The sequence below is a fragment of the Phacochoerus africanus genome, chromosome 11 (assembly GCF_016906955.1).
Source record: "Phacochoerus africanus isolate WHEZ1 chromosome 11, ROS_Pafr_v1, whole genome shotgun sequence".
NCBI lineage: Eukaryota > Metazoa > Chordata > Mammalia > Artiodactyla > Suidae > Phacochoerus > Phacochoerus africanus.
Window position 1 is genome coordinate 36,524,104 of NC_062554.1, and position 26,488 is coordinate 36,550,591.

At 41.3% G+C, this 26,488-nt stretch overlaps 1 protein-coding gene across 3 annotated transcripts in view; it reads right to left on the minus strand.

Moving 5' to 3' along the window:
• Nucleotides 1–2,726: 2,726 nt before the first annotated feature.
• Nucleotides 2,727–26,488, minus strand: part of EXPH5 (exophilin 5) — an 82,094-nt gene continuing 58,332 nt past the window's right edge. For all 3 annotated transcript variants that reach the window (XM_047752854.1, XM_047752855.1, XM_047752856.1), the window contains 3 exons: nt 22,722–22,767; nt 12,149–12,284; nt 2,727–8,170 (listed from right to left, as the gene is read on the minus strand). In XM_047752854.1, coding sequence (XP_047608810.1) covers nt 2,811–8,170; nt 12,149–12,284; nt 22,722–22,767 — 5,542 coding nt within the window. In that variant the 3' untranslated portion in view covers nt 2,727–2,810. The remainder of the gene's footprint in view (nt 8,171–12,148; nt 12,285–22,721; nt 22,768–26,488) is intronic.

The following is a 26,488-nucleotide window of genomic DNA, read 5'->3' on the forward strand; positions in this document are numbered from 1 at the left end:
ATATTAAAAAGCAGCAGTTTGTATGTCAAAATACATAGACATTTGCTACGCTTCTTTAACGTAGTGCTTTATAAAAGTATAAAACTATTGAAGGTGCTATTTTCATAAATTTTCTGTTTTCTTGATTCTTGAGCCAGACCAACAAGCAAACATTACACATAGTGCAGGTGAGCACTGGCCATCAATCACCTTTGGATTCAGAGAGTAGATTTCAGCATAGAGAATCAGGGCTCCAGAGTAGCTGTTGATTCTGACCTTAACTTACTTAACTGTTGATACAGCCTGAATTCAGTGAAAAACAAGTTAACTTCATTTTACCTTTTGTAACATACATGTCAACTTGGAGTATTTACTGAAACAGAATTTGCAAGTTGATCATTTATAAAACCAAGAATCTTAATTGAAATATTAACTTTGAAGATTTTATGTCTTTTTTCCTTTTTAGGACCACACCCCGGGGCATATGGAGGTTCCCAGGCTAGGGGTCTAATCGGAGCTATAGCTGCTGGCCTACACCACACCTGCAGCAACGCCGGACCAGAGCAGTGTCTGTGACCTACACCACAGCTCATGGCAACACCAGATCCTTGACCTGCTGAGCGAGGCCAGGGATCAAATCTGCAACCTCATGGTTCCTAGTCGGATTTGTTTCTGTTGCACCACGATGGGAACTACTAACTTTGAATATTTTAAAACTGCATAGAAAACATAGTTCATGGTTTATGAAATTTTACTTAAATAATCAGATAAATAGAAAAAGGCAGGTAGAAAATTCATAAGTATACATGAAGCAAAGAATAAAATGTTATTTATTTATTTTTTTGGTTTTGGCCGTGTCTGGGACATGCAGAAGTTCCCAGGTAGGGATCAAACCTGCACTACAGCAGCAACCAGAGCTGCTGTAGTGACAACTGTGGATCCTTAACCTGCTGTGCCACAAGGGAACTCCTATTTATTCTTTACCATATAAATTTAAATGGAGATGTTTACAGTTGATTTAAAATTCTATTATCAGGAATTCCCGTCGTGGCTCAGCAGAAAAGAATCTAACTAGTACCCATGAGGACACAGTTTCGATCCCTGGCCTTGCTCAGTGGGTTAAGGATCCAGAGGTGCTGTGAGCTGTGGTGTAGGTCTCAGACACAGCTCAGATCTGGCATTGCTGTGGCTCTGGCGTAGCCCAGAGGCTACAGCTCTGATTCATCCCCTAGCCTGGGAACCTCAATATGCCATGGGTGCAGCCCTAAAAAGACCAAAAAAAAAAAAAAACCCACCCCAAAAAACTATCATCAGTTTCTTTGAGCTCAGGATTGGTCGGAGCTTGAAGTTTAAGATGATTTATAGATTTAAGAAATAGCTTTCATGTTATTTACCACATTTTCATTAATATTGAGTTTCATGGCAACAGTGTAAACTAGCCCTGGCATTTTGATCTAGGCAAGGCGATGACCGGAAGGATAATAATATAGTCCTCTTGCATTTCTCTCAGTTCCAAATCTCTGTGCACTTCCCCAACATCTACCACTATCCTTAATTTATATGGATGAAACAGACTAGGTGAGAAAAAAATCGAGACAAAAATTGGGCCAGGAAGCAAATATAAACCAAACAAGATGAAATCTATTCATGTCAACCTTCACAGTACTAAGAGCCAGGACTGTATGATTTCTGTAATTCCAGCAAATTAGCTTCACCACCACCTATTTATTGGTCTTTATCCTGATTAGGAGGAGAAAGAGCTAGGAAAGCCAAGTTATCAGTAGGTATGATAAGTTACTGAAGGAATCATAGTGACAAGCCCTTAGAAGTTCTGCCTTTTAATTCCCAGGGGTTTAGTAAATGGCAAGAAAGTCTATGAACCCTAAGGTGTCAGCTATGATTTGGTAGTATTTCAGGGACTTGACCAAGGCTACCACTTGTGACTAAAATGTCTCAGATGGAAAAAAAGTTCTGTCCTACAAACAAAGAACATTTTTTAAATGGATGGTTCCGGAGAAACAGAAGAGTTGCTGGGAGAGCTGCAGTAAGGATGCCAGTCTCATGAAGGGATGTTGGCTTATTTCCACCCCTCAGTATGTTCTCTTCCTGACCAGAAAGTCTGTGGCCAAGCCACCCTCTGTGTCATCCTACAAACTATTTCAAGGGAAATCCTAGGAGCGCTAATGTTCTTTGTCTTACTAGGGATTCAGCTCTTCCCTATCATCTCCGCAAACACTCCACATGTGCCTCCCTGGCTCCACTACGGATACAGGATGCCCTTATCTTTGAAAAACAACAACAACCCCAAATGAATGTTGAGTCAAACAGGATAATCGTATTTACTGCATTGCCATCACCTCTATATTTTATTTAACGTCATGAATATGGGTAGAGGAGGTACTGTTATGAGTATGGAGGAGGCAAATGCAGACTTTTCCTGTTGTGTTGGGATATTAGAATTGTAAATCATAATGAAATGTGTAAAAAAAAAAAACTAACATGTTGGAGGAAGGTAGAGCAAAAAGCCAAAACTGTACAGTAAGTTAGAGGTTAAGCTGGGACTGAGTGGCAGATGGCCAGGGATGTATAAAGGGGAAGAAAATAGCAGAGACTCCCTCTAAATAAGAACTCATTGCTCTAGAATGCAGGAAGTCTATATATAGGGTGCAGAGGCAGGGAAAGAGAGAATTTGGGTTGTTTCTGAGCAGAAACTGCCCAGACTAGATTTTTAAAAAAAATATTTGTCCTTTCCATAGACATATATATTTATTTACACGTTACTTTTATTATAAACTCTTGGTTAAAAAGTCATACATTTCATTGAAAAAGTATCACAGCTCTGACTCTTTGTCATTTTCATCCAGGTAGTATTCGTCATCTGTGGTTGTGTCTGTGTCACAATCTGAGTCTACTGGATCCTCTACATAGATATTTAGTGGCGCACTTAGAGAGAAGCCATCTCCTGGCATCTGATCACTAGGAGGATTTGAACTCGATGACTCTGTTGGGTTAGGGGGGCTAATTATATCATCTTTCAGGAAGCCAGGGTTCTTAAGAAAACTTGGTTTCCATAATCTCCCCTGTGTGAGTGACCTCTTTACATTTTCCAAGAAAGCCAGTTGCTGTTCTTTCCCAAAAATCCCATAGTCCATAGGTCTTGATATAGATGTTGCAGACCTGCGACCCATTTTTGTCCTGTCTCTGTACAAAGCCCAACTTTCATTTTCATCACAGGAGGTGAGTTCAGAAAAGGATTTGAATCTTCGATTGTACTCACTGTTGTTAGACAATTCATTTCCAAGGGTCAGTCGACTCAGGGCATCGTCAATAGAAGTGTTTTCAGAAAAATGGCGCTCCCTGACTTTTGCAGGATGACTTTTGCGTAACAGATCACCGTGCATGTTGATGCTTTTTAAACTCTTTGAACGATAGGAGTGTGGCTCAGGTTTCCACTCCAGAGATGCAGCACTTCTTTGTTGTTGCTGACAACTGGTCAGTGGGATGCTTACTGCAGATTTCTCTTCAGGCTCCAACTGAAAAGGAGAGTCTAGCCTCCTCCGCTGGTCAGGGAAGTCTGCTTCCCTGAGGCTGATCAGTGTGGGCTGGACCAAGGTTCCTGACTTCCTTTCCAAAATCTGAGGTACTGATACTTTAGAATTGTCATACATCGCTTGTGATCCTGAGATATTTTGAAACTCATTCTGATGTGGCTGTGAAATGCTGTTAGACTTCTGATTGCTTAAGTGTGTAGAAGATTCTCTGTTGGATGCTGCAGTAACGTGGAGAGGGTTCTCAGATTTCTCCACATTCATTTCATCATTACTCAGCCTGCTTTCACCTGCGGATTCTGTGGACTTTAAAGCAGGCTCAGGGGACAGTGGTTTGCACTCTGGTGTGCCAAGAGGTAAAGTGCTGAAGCCAGAACTCTCCCCATGTTGGGGAAAGATAGTAGCTACATGTCTTCTGGGGCTTAAATCTTTAGATGGAAATTTTCTGCTTGCTTTAGACATGGCTGCCAATCTGTGTTTAACTGAAGGTTTGTTTTTCCCCTTTTCTAGGTTATCCAAGCTGGTTTTATTTTTATTACTTCCTCCAGGAAGTGCAGGTTGATCCCACACCAACTTCTGCATTTCATCTTTAGCCTTGCTCTCTGCCACATTTACCTCCTGACTTCTTTCAGGTAGTTCTCTGGGTTCAGACTGCAAACTACTGTCTAAATCTTGTTCTCCTGAATAAGTCTCTTTGTCAAGCTGTAGTTTATGAAAAGCTGGAGTAAGAGCAAAGACTTGACTTTCTGAGTCAGAAAGTGGTTTATCAGTTTCTGGGGAGAAATCTGTGCTAATTTCCCCTCTGACCGCCCTAGGCTGCAATCCATCGGAGCTCTCATCTATAGCGATGCCTGTGGTATCTTTCTGAGGACTTTCGATAGCTGTGATGGCTGTACCACTATCTGTAAATCCTCCAGAACTTCTGATGATTTGGGAATTTTCAACATTCTCTTCTGAGTGGGCTGGGAGGTTAGACAAACCACTGTGACCTGATTTAATGGACTGCTGACAATTTGAGGATTTCTCTTTTGTAACTTTTTTCCCCTGAAGCATTGATGCAGTATGCAGGGTTTCACTTTGCAATTTTTTCCCTTTCTCTTTCCTGCTCTGTGAATCACAGAGAGGCGTTTTAGCTACACTGTGTGGGGGAATCTCTCTAGCTTTAGATTCTTCTTTATGGAGAGAAATATTGGCCTCAATAGAAGCCATTTCCTGTAGTGAAGGTTCTGAGGGGCCCAAACTTGGTAACTGTAAAACAGTCATATTTTCAGTGGTGTGAGAAAGACAATGATGGTTCTCCTGAGCAGAGCTGACCAGCGTCTTTAGATCTTCAGATGAAGGTGCTCCTGACTGCTCTTCTGGAGAATAATTTAGTTTGTCTTTTTCTAAAGCATTAGATGTTTCAGTCCCCACTTTAGTTGACTCTATAAGTAAATCGATATTTTGTGTATACTTTTGAAGAAGGTCACTGAATTTCTTGCTGTGTTTCCTTGGTAGAGTGTAATATATTGAAACCACCTCGAGACATTTCACATTATCTTCATCACCAGAAACAGAAAACATACTTGTAGTCTTAAATTTGTGCAATGTTTTCCTACTTTCTTTTCCCGACATATCTGAAGAAATAGGTAAAGGGCGTTCATTTGGATGGGAAAATATACCTGTCCTAGAGGCAGTAATTTGACCATTCTTTTCAGTGTTTTCTTGAAAGTATTCCTTTTGGTGGTGTCTTTGGCTTAAAGCACAATCCTGAACAGATGAGTCATGTCCCAGAGGGTTGATGAGTCTCTCCCAAGGACTTAGTGTTCTGGTGGAAGCATCAGTGTCTGAGAGCAAGACTTCTTCCCTTTCATCTCTTCCAGGTGAGGCATATGGTACCCCTGAAGGACATGACACAGCCCTCTTGACTGGAAGTGGTCCTTTTCTAGCGGAAGCAGGTCCAGTGTTTGTCGTATTTCTCATCCCCTCTGTGGCTTCAAGTGCTATGGAGACTGAGTCTGAAGCCACTGCGGAACATTTGCTTTCTGACTCATAAGAATTAGGGCTGAATTTGTTTGATGTGTACTTTCCTACTGGATCTTCCACATCATTGTTGATTTGGAATGGAAGTGGCTCATTCCTAGACGAAGAAGCCATTATCTTGCTTTCAGACTTCCTGTTACTGATGGGAAAAGCGGCTGACTTTCTTGGTAAAGTGCAGTAAATTGTGTGAGGCTCAGGAGCCTTGGAATTGCTTTGAGTCCCTTCAGTGAGGTGACTGCTGTCACTTGTAGATGATGATCGACTTTCCGTTTTGCTTAACTTTTCAATACAGGATGTACGTCGTCTTATTTTTCCTTTTCCCTTTCCATCCCTGAAAGGCAGGTGTGAATGGCATTTGACAGCCTCCACCACTTCATTATATACAGGCACACACTTATCATTACTCTTTTTGTTTTCTGAGAGGCTTAGCGAAAACTGACTATTTTGGTTCTTGCTATCAATATCCTTTTCTTCTCTTTCTCCCAGAAATGGATCTTTGCCTGAAGGACATTTCCAGGAGAACACTGTAGTAGAAGGAGTCAGCAGAGTATCAAGGCAAGGAGCATATGATGGTGAGGAGTCTGGGAGTGTACCTGATGGCAGATCTAAAGAATCATGTGGCATATTGCTGTGAGCAGCTAACTTGCTATGGTTGGTAGAATAAGTTGTGGTACATTGTTCTTTCTTGGTATCTAAAGCAGCAGGCTTTTCTGGAGACTGTGTGTTTTGATTATCAGTATGTTCAGAACTCCAGCGGTTGTTTTTAATAATGCTTGAAATATCATCATTACTTACCATTAACTCCTGGGGACAAGCCTGACTTGGGCTGGGAGAAGGTGCTATTGTTCTGCTTTCCTGAGTGAATGCTGAGCCAAGTTTTCTGTTTCCAGTATAACTCTTATCTTTTTTTAATTCATCGACTTTATGAATTTTGGAGAGATCTCTCTTGGAAATGACTCCAGGAAGCTTTTTTGAGCTTACTGTGGTAGATGCATTAAAAACAAGTCTGCTACTCTTGGCTGCGTCCTGGGAGAGGGGATTTTGAAAATCAGGTAAAAGGTTAGACATTATTGTCTGTGAAACAAGTTGGGGTATTTCATCTGTCATGTTTGTCTGGTCCATCTTGTTCAGTTGTTTGTCTTTTTCCAAAATAGATTCATTCAAGTTTTTCTCATTATTCACTTCTGTGACAAAGCTATTGGGCTGGCTTTCAATAAGAGGTGGAGGTCCAACTGAGTCACTGTTGGTTACAGTGACTTCTGTGGAGCTTCTTATTGGAAGAGAGGCAGGCTTACTTGTATGCAAAGTGACAGTGGGATTCTGAAAGCTGGGACTCTGAGGATTCCCTCTGTCATCAGGAATCTGTGGGAAGGTAGTTTTGAATGAGGATGCTAGAGTCTGAGCAATTCCAAGTGGGTAAGCTTCTTTGTTTATATGTGTTTCTATAGAACTGTCCTGTTGACATTCTAACCCACCAGATGTGATGTGATAGCTTGAATCAGTCCTGGAGCAAACATCTGGTGTGTTGAAATGTACAGACTGGTTCCTATTCACCTGTGACCTCTCCATGCTCTCCAGTATGGATGTCTGCGATTCACACTGCCAGGGAGGTGGCTCCTCTTGGTTTCTGGAGATATTTGTTCTGTAACTAGGAGAAAATGATGCCCAGTGCTGAGAAGGAATATTATGGCCATGACCAGCAAATGCGTTATTTGCTTCAATGGAGATTGTTTCAAAGTCTCTGTCAGATGAAGTGAATGGTTTCCTCCTTTGATGAAAGTCAGACCAGGAAGAATACTCTTCCTGTTGGCCCCAAAAAGGACTTTGTCCAAGTCTCTGCTCCCTGCTTCGTCCAAAGGTATTGCTAAAGAAAGATCTAGTAAATGGGTTATCTTCATGGTAGAATGGCATATTCTCCGAGTTCTCAAATGGGTCAGGACTCATTGCATTATCTATCCGGGCACTGAAACCAACAGTCTGATAAATACTCTGTGCATGGTAAAATTCATATTTCCTATTATCCTGAAAACACCTGGGGTACAAAGACTGGTCAGCAGGGTCAATTTCCATTGGTGATGGTGCCCTTGGGAATTCTTCCTGGTTCTGCCAGTCTCTAGAAGAATCTGATCTGTTCCACACAATAGATGATAAAGGAGTTCTCTTTGGGCTCTGTTGATGACTTGGTGGTATAAACCCACTCTTGTTCTGAGTTGAGGCTGGAAAATGTAAGCTTCTTGCTGTGAAATACCCTGCAGCTGGTGAGGCTGATTGCTGCCTGCTGTTGAAACACAGAGAAGTACTACCAAAAGTATTCCTTTGCATGTAATCTTCTTTTAAGACTCTGGGCTCCCTTGTCCTGTACATATCATAAATTGTCCTTGTTCGAGGAGAAAAGGTTTTAAAACCTTCCTGAGGGGTTCTCGGTCTTAAGACATCATAGATAGACATATTCGAAGTTTCATTATAGCAGTTTCTGTGCCTTCCTGTGAGAGTGCCGTGCCTGTTCTCACTGGAGTAAAAAGGACTGAACTGTGTCCTTGATCCATAGTTGAGAGGTGTTCTGATGTTCACTGAGCTTGAAGATTGTTCCTGAGCCAGTTTGCTATCCAAATCATCTAAAACTAAAAGGAGAATACACGTCATTTTTTGGGGGGGGGGGTATAAGATGGTTTTGAGCTGTTGAAGAAACATAATCACTTATTATTTTTAAATCATATTATCATAAATGTGATAACATTAGTTTTGATGATGCATTTAAGATAGTTTGACTTTTACAAGGCTGTAATGGAAGTTTCTTTTTCATACTTTTTCAAATCATCATTTTTCACAGTTAACCTTCCATAACGCCTTAAGGACACAAGGCTACATTTTTTCCCTGACAGTGAATTTTACATAGTTTCTTTTAGTCATCTTTTGTGTTACCAGGTAGCTATAATATTTCCGACTATGTTTGCCTGACCTCAGGAGACTGCAATGGAAGGAAAGTCTGTCAGTAACATGTGAGTTCTTAGTTGTATCATTAAGAAAACAGCATTACTGCTAAAAGCACTCAATTTATAAACATGCTTATTTGGATGGACTTGAGCAATATAAAAAATTTTAAGTCCTATAAAATATTGTTAAATGATATGCTAATGGTAGACTGTTTTTCCTGGAAAAGTTAATGACCCATTTGCACTCATAATAAAGTACCTTCTATGTGTAAGGCACATTTCTAAGCACTAAATTGATTAATTCACTAAATCCTCACATAACCTTGTAAGTTTGGCACTGTTACCATTTGCATTTTATAAATAAGGAAACTGAGGCATGAAGAGATGAAGGAAGTTGCCCAGATCACACAACTAGTAGGCGGATCCAGGCAGCCTGTCCCCTGCTTTGGCCATGCCCACAGCAAGAGGAAGTTCCCAGGCTGAACCTGTGCCACAGCAGCAGCCCAAGCCACAGCAATGACAATGAAGGTCCTTAATCCACTGTGCCACCAGGAAACTCCTGTTTTTTTTTCTTTTAATGAAGTAAAGATGATTTCACTCTGAGCTCATACTGCTTCAAGGATGTGAAGCTGCTGTTGTCAATGTTTACTTTCCTCTCAGTGGCAAAGTCAGAGAGTGGTGTCTTAAGTCAGGCCCTAGGGACACTCTGCAATACTGAAGACCTGGGCCAACCCAACACCCAGGGCTCATGCTTGCTGGGACCACAGTTCCTGCCATCTCAGAAAAGTCACAGGAGATTTTTACTTGGTTGGTATTTCCTTGAATTGTGTTTATTGAATCATATTTGAAATCTCTTCCTCAATAAAAACCCATGAGAAATTAAACGGAATCATAATCTTTTAAGGTTTTAAGATGCTCTAAGACCCACCTTGTAATAGACATATTTTATTATATTTGAGTTACAATAAATGCAACTAGATTGTGTATTTTTTGAAGAAACAATCATTAAAAAAATCAAATTTAACTGAATCGCTTTGCTGTACAGTAGAAATTAACAAAACGTTATAAATCAATTACAATTTAAAAAATCAAATCTGACATGAGACATAAGTTATGAGATTATTTAAATTTGCTGAGTAAAATTTTGGTTTACTGAAATCTTTCCTTATGAGTTAAATAAAATGGTGCACTCTCTTCACTTACTTAAAATTATTTGTCGTTAGTAGCATTTGTTTAGTCTCTAATGTTTGTGGGTTTTGTTTTGTTGTTGTTGTTGTTGATGTGTTGGGGTTTTTTTTTTTGGTCTTTTTGCCTTTTCTAGGGCCGCTTCCGCAGCATATGGAGGTTCCCAGGCTAGGGGTCTATTTGGAGCTGTAGCCGCCAGCCTACGCCAGAGCCATAGCAACTCGGGATTTGAGCCAGTCTACACCACAGCTCACGGCAACACCGGATCCTTAACCACTAGTCGGATTCGTTAACCACTGAGCCACGATGGGAACTCCATCTAATGTTTATGTTTTTTGGAAATCCTGTGAAATTGGATTATTATGATCATTATATAACTACAGATGTGATAAATTCATTTGAGTTAAAAAAATAATAATGTTTGTGTTTTTTGCAGTGTTTTTCTTGTAGTTGATTTCTAGTCTTAGAGAACTGTGGTCAGAAAAGATGCTTGATATGATTTCAGTTTTCTGAAATTTACTGAGGCTTGATTTGTGGTGTCCAAATTACATCATTAAAAATTATAATTTTTGACTGGGTCACCTTGCTGTACAGTGGAGATCTGACAGAAACACTGTAAACCAGCTATAATGGAAAAAATAAAAATCATCATGAAAAATTGTAATTTTAACTCTTCAGTGACAGGGAAAGTGAGGTATATCAATGTCAGTGAATGTGGAACATACTTCTTGCCATATGCCAGTTATGTTAGGACAGGTGATGAAGGGGTTTTTGATATCTGCTCTGGGTTTTCTCTATCCTATTTTATTTGTAAGTTGATACTATTAAGTTTGCATAGCCAGCAAAAGAACTAGTTTTGAGCATTAAGGATCTATAACTAAGGAATTCTTCGTGGAATCATCCTGTCAGTGTTTTAACAAAAATCAATTCTTTTCTCTGGTTCCTGAAATAATTTATTCCCTACATTCACAAATAAACAAGCAATGCCAAACTATAAGGCAGGACAAAAAGAAAAAAATATATAAATCTTTCTTTAAAACAAATTATGATAAAGTCTGATTTCTGTTTTCCCTTTCAAGCTGTCCAGAGTTTTGTTTTGTTTTTTTCCTTCTCTTTAAACAGTCTTTTTCTGACTACAAAAGCAATATATGGTTATAACAGAAAATACAGGAAAGTATAACAAAAGAGGTAAAATCACTTGGAATCCTTCTTTGCAGAGGTAACCACTCTTCACATGTCCATGGTGGAACTTTAGATTATTCAAAGTCACTTCAAATCTCAAACTAATACTGTGATTTGACTCACTACTTCCCTTAAAAACTTCCTACTCTGCTTCTTCTTTTTTTTTTTTTTTTTTGTCTTTTTGCTATTTCTTTGGGCCGCTCCCTCGGCATATGGAGGTTCCCAGGCTAGGGGTCGAATCGGAGCTGTAGCCGCCGGCCTACGCCAGAGCCACAGCAACGCGGGATCTGAGCCGCGTCTGCAACCTACACCACAGCTCACGGCAACGCCGGATTGTTAACCCACTGAGCAAGGGCAGGGACCGAACCCGCAACCTCATGGTTCCTAGTCGGATTCATTAACCACTGTGCCACGACGGGAACTCCTGCTTCTTTTTTTTTATTTTCCGTGAGGCCAAGTCTTTTCTTCTTTTTTCTTTTTTTTTTTTTTTTCCTCTTTCTCCCATTTCATAAACAGTAGATCTCCTTTGTTAGCAAAACCTTTGTTTTGGAACAGAGGTTTATCACTGGGTCTCTTTTCTCTGAAGCAAGTTCTTTGCCAGGAATCATCTTAATGAAAGGCAGTCCTAGGTTGACCGTCCGGCTGGATGTCTGTCAGTGACCTCACCACCTATTCCGACTATAGGGCTGAGGTGATGTCACTACCTTTGCAAACTGAATTTAGTTCCTCAAGGTGAAGGAGAATGATTTCAACCCTCAAGTTTTAAATGGCCAGGCTTATTTTAATGCAGGATAATCTATGTCAAGGTGAGCTATGGTAACATAAAAAGATTCTTGTGTATGTAGTACTCTGGATTCCGTTTCGGTCTTTATTATTATCTATTGTACCAAGTAAACTGTTTAAGAACACTTAGATTTCATCACAGTGCATTTAGGTCCTAGTCAGACACAATAAAAGTCTATTAAGTACAGTAAACTTCACAGATATATTTCCTAAAGACATTTTTTTCCTTTTTACCTGAGGTTACATATTAAACATTATTATCCTTTCATAGAGTTATCAGGCCTTGATCCAAGAATATTTGCTTATAATAGTGCATGTTATATTTAAATACGAAATTGTTAAAGTGTTTGTGTTAATAGCCTATAACCACATCCTCTTCAGATAAGGTAAATAAGAGGACTTTAAAAATAAGGTACAGGGTTTGATACATTCTGAGCACTTTAATACAAACTATGACTATTATTTGCTTTCCTTTAGTACTAGGAACTCCAAAGGCAATTTAATGCAGAGACTTACCTTGGAAAAACTCATCCTCTAGCCTTGAAGCATCCCACGGAGGCACACCGCTTCCTTCCCTCATACTGGCTGGCTTGGGGACAAATGCACTGTCAACGGGTTGATTTTCCAGAGAAGAATTGTTTATTTTTGCCTGCTAATTTTAACATAGAAAATGTAATATTATTTCTTTTCTTTCCTTCTTTCTTTCTTCCCTTCCTTCCTTCCTTCCCTCCCTCCCTCCCTCTTTCTTTCTTTCTTGCTTGCTTTCTTGCTTTCTTTCTTTCTAGGGCTGCACCCATGCAGATGGAAGTTCCCAGGCTAGGGGTCCAATCAAAGCTACAGCTGCAGGCCTATGCCACAGCCACAGCAATGCCAGATCCAAGCTACGTCTGCGACCTACACCATAGCTCACTGAAACGCCGGATCCTTAACCCACCGAGTGAGGCCCGGGATCTAAACTGTGTCCTCATGAAGCTAGTCAGACTCGTTTCTGCTGAGCCATGATGGGAACTCCAGAAAATGTAATATTGTTTCTAGACCGTCTCCAGTCAACATGCTTCCACAAAAATGTCCCAAGCTTAAAAGTCCTAGAGTAAGGACAGCAAATCAATGTTCCTAACCCTGATTTCTAGTTGTAATACTTTGCTGTTTTTGCAGTTTGCAAGTGATCACAAACTTCTTCATACCAACACTAATTCCTTTTAATATGAGTCTTCAGGCAAGATATTGAGCCTCTCTCTGCCAGAGATCCCTACACATTTACACAGCGCTACATGGATCTTACAGAGGTTTCTGGAAAATAGGAAAGAAAACAATCTGTCGAGTGAGGAGTGTGGTCTCCCTGGCTCTGGTGACTGTAATTTTAGATTTCTTAACACTGTATCTATTTTCTCTCAAGAGATGGTTAGCTGAAGCTTGCAGTGGACCTTAATATTTGTGAACTTGACAAACTTGGAAAAAAAAAGCATTTTCATCCATAGAGATCATGTAGAAGGTAGAACCTCTCAGACACACATAAAGAACTGATTAGTGGTTCTGAAAGAAAGGTGCTGAAACGTATGCCTTTATAAATTAAAAAAAAAAACATTGCTAGTTTTGTAGAATTTAAGAGAATGACACAAAGCTATAGAGTTGTTTTCCTTTTTTTACTAGCAAATTTTATCTTGATTTCATCAAATCCATCACTGCCCTACTTTTAAGCTGTAATTAGTCCTCATAACCTTGGGGGAACTATCCACTCCCACACCTTCACTTTCTTTTGCCAAAACTCCATTTGCATTTCCTCTGTCAAACTGGCTCTCCCACTCCTGGCTCCACTTTAACTCATCCTGCATTGCAGCCCTGAACAAGGCTAGTGGCCATTTCCCACTCCAGTCGCTTTAGTTTCACTTCACTTACTAGCCAGCCCTGGTCTCTTGAATCCCTTTCTTCCCCATTTTCTCTTTTCATTTCTCTTTTCATTTGATGTTCACCATCACATTTCATCTCTCTCTCTCTCTCTTTTTTTTAGGGCCACGCCCACAGCATATGGAGGTTCCCAGGCTAGGGGTCGAATCAGAGCTACAGCTACTGACCTACACCACAGCCACAGCAATGTGGGATCTGACCTGCATCTGTGAACTACCCTACAGCTCATGGCAACGAGGAATCCTTAACCCACTGAGCGAGGCCAGGGCCCGCAACCTCATGGTTCCTAGTTGGATACGTTTCCACTGTGCCACGAGTGAACTCCAATCATATCATTTTTAATTGCTCTCCAAATCTCCCAGGCTAGCATTTTGGGTACTTTCCTATGGTAATTGCAGTGATAGAGGAAAAGACTAACCTAAATTCTAACTTCTCTCATCTCCACATAAACCTTTCTTTTTTTTTTTTTTTTTTTGCTTTTTAGGACCTCACTCACGGCATATGTAAGTTCCTAGGGTAGAGGTCAAATTAGAGCTGCAGCTGCCAGCCTACACTACAGCCACAGCAACATGGGATCTGAGCTGCATCTGCAACCCACACCACAGCTTGCAGCAACACCTGATCCTTAATCCACTGAGTGAAGCCAGGGATCCAACCAGCATCCTCATGGAAACCAGTCGAGCCACAATGGGAACTCCAAGCTCAGGTTCTCTTAATCCTTGCATTTCCTCACGGTCTAGTATTTCTACACTTGCCTGTTTTCTTTCTCAGCATCTAGGTCACATACTTCTTATAGAAGCTCTGCCCAAATTTCATTGACTTGTTGTTTTCAGTCGTATGGGGAAGTCATAATTGAATATATACAAAGGAGATTTATTAATAAGAAATAAATAATCCAATGATAATTTATGGCTTGTTGGATATAATTTAATACACTTAAATTCAGAAATAAACAAATATTAGAAGCAAAGCGTAACTATAGGGATATACTAATTGGAGGTACAAAACGAGAAATTAGTCATTTGAAAAATCAGACCAGTTACACCTAAATTCTTTTCTCTCTAAAGTGCATCAAGGTGTTCACTTTTGTGCCCTACCTATTGTCTCTCCAAGTCTTCGTCTGTGCTAATAGCAATTAACCAGGGACCTTATAAGTCTGTTCTTCCCAAACCTGCAGTTTTGATAGTTGGTGCACAGCAGATACATTTGATTAAAAGAATAGTAAGCATCATTGGCTCACAACCATCTTAACATCTAAACAAACTTCCAATTTCCTCTGTGTAGACCAGAGTACATTCCTTTTGGCCTTCTGGATCACATTCCTTTATAACGAATTTATCACAAAATGAAACGTATTTGAACTGAAGACTTGGGTGAAGAGAGAAAGCTCTCTAGGTAGGAAGGGTTACTACCATCCCGAGATCTGAGTATAATGTTCTTTGGTTATATTTCTGCCCAGATCTTCTGCTTCAAGGCCAACCCTTTTCACCCAACATATTAAGGATGCTTTCAACACTAGAGATTTAAATTCTATCGCTAAAAGATAATATGGAGTGTTTATTTATGCTCAACTTTAACTCTGCTAGGATTTTTTTTCCCGTGATAAAACTGTTTTAAAAAGTCAATACTGGCATAGTGAAGTTGGAACACTACCCCTGCTATCTTAGACCTCCAGCTTTTGTTTAAGTCATCTGTGAGATTATTATTATTATTATTATTATTATTTACTATGATTAGCAACAGCAACTACACATTGATTATTCTCTGCAATGCATTAACGGCTTTATATGCGTTACTTTTTTTTAATGTGTTACTTTACCTCATTATTTTAACAACCCTATGAGGCTGGTACTATTATTACACCCACTAAGAGAAAAAAAGCACTTTTTTTTTTTTTTTGGTCTTTTTGGCATTTCTAGGGCCGCTCTCGAGGCATATGGAGGTTCCCAGGCTAGGGGTCTAATCGGAGCTGTAGCCGCCGGCCTACACCAGAGCCACAGCAACGCGGGATCTGAGCCACGTCTGCGACCTACACCACAGCTCACGGCAACGCCGGATCCTTAACCCACTGAGCAAGGCCAGGGATCAAACTTGCAACTTCATGGTTCCTAGTCGGATTTGTTAACCACTGAGCCACAACAAGAACTCCAAAACGCACTTTTTGAAAAGCAAGTTTCAAGAGGTCAGTTTGATGGCTTCAGATCACACTGGTGGAGGAAGGACTCATTCTTACTCTGTTGTTTTCCAGACTCCATGTCGAATTACCTCTCTCTACTTTGTCGTTTGTTCATTAGTGCAATAGATGCTGGTAAGGCACCTTCTGAGGCCAGGTTTTAGAGCTGCTGGAAAGCCTCTGAAGTTTCTCGTCACCCAGAGCAGAGGAAAATCCCTCTGGGGCTCAGAACACAAACAGATCCTCAGTCAGGGCTCAGTCTTAGACTCAGAATCTTCCTCAAAATACCATCCCATGCCATAAAATTACCCTAACGTATGAAGCCTATTTCCCATTTCTGACCTAGAGGATGTGGCCCAAACACCTCTGTGCAGCAAAAGCGTGTCAAACTCCTTTTCTCATTTTGATTTAAGCCTTTCCTCCCCAACTGTGTTCGGACCCCATGCTCTAGGCACCCCATACAGTTCTTTGAAATGCCTTGCCCTTCTTCTGAGGCTTCCATATCTCTGCCCCTGATCTTTGCTCTTTCTCCTCTTCTTCTCCTGGAAAATATCAGCTCATCCTTTAGAGTCCAGTTCCTTCATCACCCTCCCTGTGAGTCCTCCCCCAAGTCTCCCAGGAAGAATTAATTGGCATAGGATTTTTTTTGTGCACCTCTGGCATTATACCCATTATGTCACATCGCAGTTGTTTACATTCTTCCCCCTTTTACTTTACCATTAGGCGTCTCCCCTTCCTTTCTGAATCACACGTTTCAATCTCCACTCTGATCTAGGAAGCCAGGGATTCAGACACACAAATAAAGACCCTGGAAGTGGACCAACTTCTAAAATAACGAAGAAAGCATAGTATTCTCCTTTATATCCTGAGCACATAGCATAGCATCAGTATATAAGAGAATGACTCATACTTACTGGATTGATATCCAAGATTATGCTTTCCACAAAAATATTTCCCACTTCTGAATTTCTCCTATGCATTTTTGTACACTTATTTGGTACTACGTTATCTTTGAACATTGCCCATGTATTCAGGTTTCAATGGACTTTAAAAATATCTTCTTATGGGTGAATCACTTTGTTGTATAGCAGAAGTTATCACAATATTGTAAATCAACTACACTTCAATAAAACTTGAAAAAATGAAAAAAATATTTTCTCTCACTTGACCCTTTGAACAAACTTGTGCAACAGGTAGGGATTATCATTCCCGCTTTGCAGATGAAAAAACTGAGTCTTGGGGAATTATCTTACTGAAGTCACAGGAATAATAAAAGGCGACACAGGCTACTGATACTCATAGGGTCTACTCCCTAATCCTGTTTTCTCCACAACATTGCCTTGTATTGTGATTTTACTAAAGTACATCTCTTCAATTAGGTGGTAAACTCTCTAAAGACAGGAACCTTGCTTTAAAGCTCCCATGCCTCCGTGCACACTGATTTTCCATAGACCAAAATAGAAAATTACATATGTAAGATTTTTAGTGAAGATTATTATAGGAATTGAGACACTGACTCTTTACAATCCTGGGACTCAGTAAAGCATGACTGAGGCAGGAAAGCAGAGTGACTAAGGACATGAATTCTACACAGGTCCAAATTCTGGTTCTGCCCCTGAATAGCTGTGCAACTTTGAGTAAGGTGCTCAACCTTTCTGTTCCTTAGGTTCTTTCTTGGAAAAAAAGAAAAAAAAAAGATAACATCACCAACAACCCTCTTCACTTCACTGTTGCTGTGTGTATTAAGTGACTTAGTTGTAACACACTTTAGAATGGTGTCTAGCACTGAGTCCTTATTGCTAGCCATCACTCATCTTCTGTGGTTACAGAGAATTTCCTGGAGGACTCCTGCTGATGCTTACAGCCTGATGAGTCAGAAAAGCATCCTATCTTGCAGGGTTAGAGGCCAGAGTCTCAAAATGCTGCCCTTAGGGTCTCCGTTACATCTTAAACTTGGTATGTAGAATATGCTAAGTCAAAGGAGGCCTTTTTCGAGTTCTGGTCGTGGTGCAGCAGAAACGAATCCAACTAGGAACCATGAGGTTAAGGGTTCAATCCCTGGCCTCGCTCAGTGGGTTAAGGGTCCAGTGTTGCCATGAGATGTGGTGTAGGTCACAGATGAGGCTCGCATCTTGCGTTGCTGTGGCTGTGATGTAGACTGGCAGCTGTAGCTCTGATTCGACCCCAAGCCTGGGAACTTCCATATGCCGTGGGTGTGCCCCTCCCCCCAAAAAAAGGCCTTTTTCCCAACCCCAGTTCATTCTACTGATAAGATCGGCAATTCTGACTTGACGAGACAAACAAATCCCTGTCACAGAGTAACCTTAGTCTGTCTGAGAGCTCCTAGTGCAGCCAAACCTGTGGAACAGCTGTCAGAACTGAAGCCCAAGTGCACTGATGTTATCAAACGCCTTGCTAAAGTCAACAAGTTAATTTTTCAAGGTGTTCTTGAATTTATCCTACACCTGCTTTCCTGCAAAGATCAAATCCAGCATTGCACCTTCTGGCTTAAAACCACACATTCATTTCATCTTTGTCTCCAAGTACTCACGCTGTGCCATGCAGTGTGGGTATGCAGGTGAGCTGACCTAGTTCCAGGCTCAGGGGGTTCACACCAGCCCCGTGCGGTTGGTGCCACACTGGAGGTATGTTTCTGGGGGGGGGGGTGGAGCTGGCATATCACCTAACACCAGGCTCAGCCAGAATTTGCTCAGAGATGAAGAGTGGCCAAATGGCCAAGGTCATGTGGTTTGTCTATTCTCAGAGACGGTGACTACTTTGACTTTGGATTCCTCACCTATAATGAGATAGTTCTCAACTGGTACCAGTTTGCTCTTCAAGGGACATTTGGCAAGTTATGGCGATAATTCTGATTGTCACAATTTAGTGGAGGAGAACTACTGACCTCTAGTAGGTAGAGGTCAAGGATGCTACCCAACATCCTACAATACAAAGGACAGCCGCCACAACAAGGGATTATTCAGCCCAAATGTTAGTATTGCTGAAGTGGAGAGAAACTCTGAGCTAGAAGATTCCTAAGTTTCTCTTGTCAATCTAAATAAAGGGGCTGGCGAGTTCCCTGGTGGCCTAGTGGTTAGGATTTGGTATTTAACTGCTGCGGCCAGGGTTCAGTCCCTGGCCTGGGACCTGAGATTCTGCAAGAAGCCACTGCACACCATGGACTAAATAAATACATAAATAAATAAAGGGGTAAACAGAGGCAAGCTCAAGAGATGAGTTTATTTGGCAGCAGAATTGCAATCTGGGACATGCACAGCGTAGCAAGTTGCAGGCAGGTGTACTGAGGGCTTGGGTTCGGCTGTCCTGGGGCTGTATTTGGGCAGGGGATGTAAAGAGGGGCGAGTTCAGTTAGAATCTGCTCAATTAAAAACCAAAATTTCCCAAGCAGATAAAGCCAGGCCAATCATATGAAGCTCAATTCACCTTAGTTTGTGAGGCCAGCCTGAAGGGGTCATTTTTTGTTTGTGTTCTGAAGACCATAAGCAAAATATTCCAATATTATTATCAGTTTTCTGTAAATTAGGCATTTATGGGAAATCAGTCTCTCAAGCCTAAAGTTTTGTCTTCCTCAGGCAACATGCATGAGATTTTCCATTTTATATTCTCCAGTTTCATTTTACTTATTTTTATTTATTTCTTTTTTGGCTGCACCCATGGCATATGGAAGCTCCCAGGCCAGGGATCGAACCTATGCTGCAGTTGCAACCTGTGCCACAGCTGCAGCAATGCTGGATCCTTAACCCACTGGGCCACATGGGAACTTTGCTCCAATTCCATTTTAAACTGAAATTCTCCTACGATTTCTAGCTCTAAAAATTCTCTCTTCTGAAACACTTTGCTTCTTTTTGGCTGATGTAAATGTTTAAATAGCAGCCTCCTTCTCTTTTGACCAAAAGGTCATTGAAAAATGTAGTACAACCTCCTATAAAATGTTGGAATCTGGAGTTCCAGTCGTGGCTCAGTGGTTAACGAATCCGACTAGGAACCATGAGGTTGTGGATTCAATCCCTGGCCTCGCTCAGTGGGTTAAGGATCCAGCGTTGCTTCGAGCTGTGGTGAGCTGTGGCATAGGTTGCAGATGCGGCTCGGATCCCGCATTGCTGTGGTTGTGGTGTAGGCTGACGGCTACAGCTCCAATTAGACCCCTTCCTGGGAACCTCCATGTGCCACGGGTGCAGCCCTAGAAAAGACAACAACAACAACAACAACAACAAAATGCTGGAATCCTCTTTGTACCACTCCTGCTAGGCTGCCAACCAAGTGAGAGGAAGTTGATTATCTTAAATCTTGGCAAGAATCCCTGTGGCATTAATGGCCAATGTCCAGCTCTCTGCAGGCTAAGGGGTTAGGACTTTCATGGGTAAATAATGGAAATCTACTTCTTATACAAAACTCTTATTTTCAGCAGTAGCTTCATTATTTTCTCTCACCTACTTTTCATAATAGCAGTTTACTGGGAGCAGCAATCACTGCCTTGAGCTTCACTTATAGTCCCAGTTCTGATCTTTTTAGATTTATATGCTCTGAGCAGTGAAATGATTAAAAGCAAGTGACAATTAAAAGTATCAAATAAGGCTATCTACTAATCTTTAGACTGCACATTCAAACCCTAAGAACTTCAGATTAGCTCTCCTGTTTATATATTCCAGGCTCCTGCATTTATTTCTTTTTTCTTTTTCTTTCTTTCTTTCTTTCTTTCCTTCCTTCCTCCCTCCCTCCGTTCTTTCTTCCTTTCCTTCCTTCCTTCCTTCCTTCCTTCCCTCCTTCCTTCCTTTTTTTTCTTACTCTGTCTTTTCTGTCTTTCCTTCTTTCTTTTGCTTTTTAGAGCCGTACTCGGAGCTCATGGAAGTTCCCAGGCTAGGGGTTGAATCGGAGCTGTAGCCGCCAGCCTACACCACAGCCACAGAAACATGGGAACTGAGCCTCATCTGCGACCTACACCACAGCTCATGGCAATGCCAGATCATTAACCCACTGAGCAAGGCCAGGGGTCAAACCCACATCCTCATGGCTACTAGTCAGGTTTGTTACCGCTGAGCCATGACAGGAACTCTTCATTTCTTTTTTAAAAAACTATTTTATTTGGGGTATACAAAGTCAATTTACACTTTGCCTTTCTTTTTATGTTCCTCATCTGTTTTGGACCCGATGGCTCGCAAACAGTATGAATGGTTAGCTCTGAGTACTTCTCCAAGGAAAAGCAAGGGTACAGAAGCATCTGAGAGTAGGGCTCTGCCCTGTTAGAGAACAAAGCTGCATGTGTGCCAGTTCAGTGCTGAGTTAAAGGAGAGTCTGCAGGTAGCAAACAACTGGGGCTCAGAAGCAAACAGGGCTTTGGGGCTGATGGAGCTGCAGGTATATTTGACGTCTGGCTGTGCAATTACAGAGACCTGGGTTTTACTCTCACTTCCCAGTGCAACCCTGAACATGATCTTTAAATTCCCTGAACCCCAGTTTCTTCATCTTTAAATAGGAATAATAATAGAGCCTGCTTCATAGATTACCTCTGGAGATTACTTAAATGATCTCTGTCAAATGCCTGAATGACAATGGCAAGTTTTCTTTTTTTTTTCCTCTTTTCTTTCTTTCTTTCTTTCTTTCTTTTTTTTTTTTTTTTTTTTTTTTTTTGCTTTTTAGGACTGCACCTGGAAGTTCCCAGGCTAGGGGCTGAATCAGAGCTACAGCTGCTGGCCTACACCACAGCCACAGCAAGACAGGATCTGAGCTGCGTCTGCGACCTACACCACAGCTCATGGCAACACTGGATCCCCGACCCACTGAGCGAGGCCAGAGATCAAACCTGCATCCTCATGGGATACTAGTCAGATTCGTTTCCACTGCACCACAATGGGAACTCCCCAATGGAAAGTTTTCCATTAGAGTGTAGCAGTTGTTGAGGCTGGCATCATGGTTGGGGTTCAAGCATATAAAGGAGAAAGATATAGATAGATAGATAGATAGATAGATAGATAGATAGATAGACAGACAGACAGATGGATGATAGAAAGAAGTAGCATTACTCCGAAGATTAAAGGAGGCTCACTCTTGTTTGTGAAGTAAAGAACCTCTGTGTATAAGCACACCTCATCAGACTTCTACCTCATGCTTTTTGTAAAAGAAGAGAGAAGAAAGGCAGATGTTGGTACCAAGGGCACCATCAATTAAAAAGTGTCTCTACACTCCTCCTGCACTCTTGGGTCCCTTCCAAAACTCCATCTTTCTTTGATCTCCAAACCACATGACTTACACAGAAAGACATAGGTGTGCATAGACCAACAGTCATGACTGCCAAAAAGCAAGAGACAGAAAACTTAAAGCTTTTCAATCCTGTAAGTATGAGGACCCAGAGATAAATTTAAATTTAAGCCCTTTATGTGGAGGGTCATGTTGGGTCAGGTCCCTCATGTGAACCTCATGTTCTACCCAAATGCATGTCACCTATCAGTGGCTTCCTCTTTGAATTCAAATGATGATCTTACCAAGAAAGAGTCTAGCCCAGACCCGCACTGGTTGGAAAGTTTATTTGGAAATTTTCAAAGCTGCGCTTCATTTGTTTTTGATTTTAACAGACTCTAACTGAATTTTCCCTTCCTGATATAGCCTACCCAAACCCTCAGTGAACTTAGCCCTGCTACAGTTTGTGTTCCAAATTGCAATTCCTCTCTATTCCCAAAGAAACTCTTCCTCCACCCAACACGTTAGGGCTGTACAGGAGTGACACGTGGTAAAATATCAGAGATGCTTACAGTATCTTAATGGACACACGATGGCCTCATTCCTTCCTGGAAGAGTTTGATGTTTGAGCATTTCAGTACCAGGGCCAACTGGAAACCCATCACAATTGGGAAACTTTGAGTTCTCTGGGAGAAATCTAAGTTTCTAAGTAAATTTAAAACTGAGCCAAGGAGAATTCTATTTAAATAAGTAACAAACCAGGAATTATATTAATTCAGAATTCTTTAGATTAATTTTAGTTCTTTGATTACTTACCAAAGTGGTTCCCCTCACAGACATAGGAGGTGTGTGGCCGTCACATCTGTGAAAAGAATTTGAAATAACTTCTTTGAAGAAATGCCTAACTTTTGGAAAGTCGACAGCACATTTGCCACAGTATCTCGATATCTTGAGAAGATATATTTCTGATGCTTAGAAGGAAGACATTTATTGGTTAGTACATTGTTCAAAAATCTTTCAGAAACCTTTTCCTATGCTTGCTTAGATCATGTTTTACATCTTTGTTACTCAGGTAGCCAAGAAAAAAGATTACATAATATTGGACTTATTCTTTAACTTATCATGAAGACATAATTGCAAAAATAGTTATATTTGTTGAATGTCTACTGTGTCAGGCAGTGTTCTCATGCTCTAGAGGCACCTCTTACCTCATTTAAATATATCACTTTTGGAGTTCCCATTGTGGTGCAGTGGAAACAAATCCAACAAGAACCATGAGGTTGCAGGTTTGATCCCTGGCCTCACTCAGTGGGTTAAGGATCCCACTGAGGCATTGCCATGAGCTGTGGTGTAGGTCACAGACACAGCTCAGATCTGGTGTTGCTGTGGCTGTGGTGTAGGCTGGCAGCTACAGCTCCTATTAGACCCCTAGCCTGGGAACCTCCATATGCCGCAAGTACGACCCTTAAAAAAAAAAAATTAAAAATAAATAAATAAATAAATAAATACATCACTTTTGTGAAGTGGATACTACGACAACTCTCATTTTATGGACCAGATATCAGATGATGGAGGTGCAGAGAAGTTAGAAGACACTGCCCAAGGTTCATAGTTAGTGGCTGAGCTCATAGCCAGTCACAGGCTGGCTGAATCTAGAGCTGTCTCCTTAAGCAGTAGGGTACACTGACTTCACTCGCAAATTAGAAATGGATTTTATCCTTCTTTGCATTTTTATTTTAAAGCAAGATTAAGTCAGAACCAGACTCAACAATTTATAAGGAGGTTTTAAAAGAAGCAAATTCTATAAAGATGGCTTTAGTATGTTTATTTTTATGAGTATGCCTTATTTATCATGAAATCATCTTAGAGGAGAACAATTATGCTTTTACTATTTATGTTGCTTCTCTAAAATTCAGTAGGAGGTGAACCATTTACAAGACAGAGGTCCAAAACTGAAATAAATTTTAATCTTTTAAATCTATAATCCTATGCCTGAATTACAGCTTAAGAGTTAATAGACCTTAATGATTCAGAGTTCTGTATGAAATCAAGTCCTCTCCTTCTAAGAGAACAGCAAAAGGTAATCAAGAATTAAACAAACTGGCAGTCAAGGCCAGATCAATTAAAAGTGGCAAGAGGCAGTTTCCTTCATTCAAACTCCAAGATGCTTCATGGTTCCTGAAAGCTGAGCAAAAAAACCTAGATGGTCAAACAATTTTATATTTAAAAGACCACGTGTTTTTTAGAGTTTTGCTTGAATTTTAAACAGAAATTAAAATTAATATGGATTTTTCATACTGTTCTGAAATACCAGCTCTATATAAATAATATTTAGAAGTTAAATACTGCTCTTATTTGCATTCTTCCTTTCCATACAGCTTTATGGAGCCTGCACGTCTCTACAGCTAGGCACTACTTTGAGTGCTTTGGAGAAAATAAACACAACTGAGATAGAGACCCTATTCTTTTGAGGGGCTTTAGGTTGGGAAAGATTTGATATATAAAGAGTTAAAATGCAAGCCACGATGTGATAAGGACAATACAGAGATTTAAGTAAAATACGCTGAAAATGCAGAGGACCACTTCCTGGGGGTGAACAGGGAAGGCAACAGGGAGAGAAGATGGTGGTTGAACAGATAAGAGGCAAAGAGCAGCAGGAACACAAGCCTGGAGATGCGGGAGCAGGGGAAGCCGGGAACTGGCAAGTATGTCTCTTTGGCTGGAGCCAAGAGAACATGACAGATTGAGAAGATGCTTTCCAGAGCCCTGTGGGGTTGCCTGCCTCATGGTGTCCCCACCCCCAAGCCACTCAACACTCTCGCCAGCTCACCAGGCCCCCATCTGGCGAAGGTGGCAGGGGCAGGGGGTCAGTTTCGGAGGGTCGCAGGTGGCTGGAAGACGTGACTTCATAGGATGCTGGAGGCACAGCTGGGACAGTGTCACCGAGTGTGAGGGTGTGCTGTGAGGGGAAGGACGTACCCTCCCTGATGGCATGCAAGCCCGTGCGTGGCACTGTGGGTTTAGGTAGCCACACAGAGCACTCAGGAGGCTTGAAGGCACAGAGCCTCTGAGGTCACCTCCAGACCCCCCCTTAAAATTAGTTTGTGTTTCTGACATGAACGACTTCCACTTGGGGAGTGAATAAAAACAACAGCCCAATCATGAAAGCTATGCTGCTTAGTCCTCTGCACTTGGTGATTTCAAGCGATACAAAGGCATCTCATTCACCTTTGCTCACAAGTCCTACTCGCCCGCCTTAAAGATCTCTCACACGTACCTCCACTTCTGCTGTAGGCAGGGCAGGTTCTTAGCCTCGGCAGGAATGGCCTTCCTTGGGTGCAGTCGTGTGTCACGGGCATGATACAAGGTTTAGCAGCATCTCTGACCTCTACTCACTAGATGCCAATAGCACCCACCCTTCATTGTGAAAACAGGAAAGGTCTTCGGACGTTGTCAAATATCTTTCAGGGTATCTTTCAGGGTACAAAACTGGCCCTGGCTGAGAACCACTGAGCTAGAGTAATTTTTCTAAAGTGAAAATCTCATCATGTCACTTCTTTGTTTAATGGGAAAAGATATATACAATATACACATGTGCACACACATGAAATACATCAAAATATTAGTGTTTGTCCAGGTCAGTGGGCTGGGGGTGATTTCATCTGTTTTATACACACACACACACACACACACACACAGAGGTATGTATATAAACACACACATATATAACATATATATATATACACACACACACATATAACGTATATAATAAGAAAAAGAATGGCATTATTCAAAAAAGTAATTACTGGCTCCCTGCTGTCTACAGGATCAAGTCCAAGGTCCTTAGCATTGTATGTACAAGGTCCCTATTCCCTGGCCTCTGCCTGCTGCTCCCCCATCACCTCCTATCAGTCTCACCTTATAGTGAATCACCGAACCTCAGTGACCAATATGAGTTCCTGCTTTTTCCCAGTCTCTGCATCTTTGCCGTGTCATTGTGTTTTTTTGTTTGTTTGTTTGTTTTGTGTTGTTTTTGCCGGGTGCAACCTCCCGATTCTTAATTGCCTCAGTCCTATGTGTCCTTCAGAAATTGGCTTTTTTCGCAGGAAGCCTTCTGGATCGTGCAGTCTGAGTTAAGTGCTTCTCCTATGATGTTCTCACGGCAGGACTCCCATGCATCCACCACAGCTCTCACCATATCATCCAGGTTGCAGCCAGTGCAGATGGCATTCCTGTGTGAATTTTAAAGGGCATTCCTTCCTCAAGATCCTTACTGTCATTTGCTAGAAAACTGCCATAATGAATACAGGAATTCATGATGACTATGATGTGTCTACACTTCCCAGACTGTGCAGTGCATCTCCTGCCCAACTGTACACAGCCACCTGGTGTTCCCTACTGGGTGTCCTGGGGCCCTCCAGGCAGGAACTTTGCCTTATTGTCATGATTTTATCTCTAGCACTAAACACAGTACCTAATCCAGAGTAAGACTTTGATAAATAAATGAAAGAGAAGCTATCACCTAGGCTATTAGCACCATGCTAGGAATTCTGATGGCCCTCACTACTGGGGGAGAAGGAAGC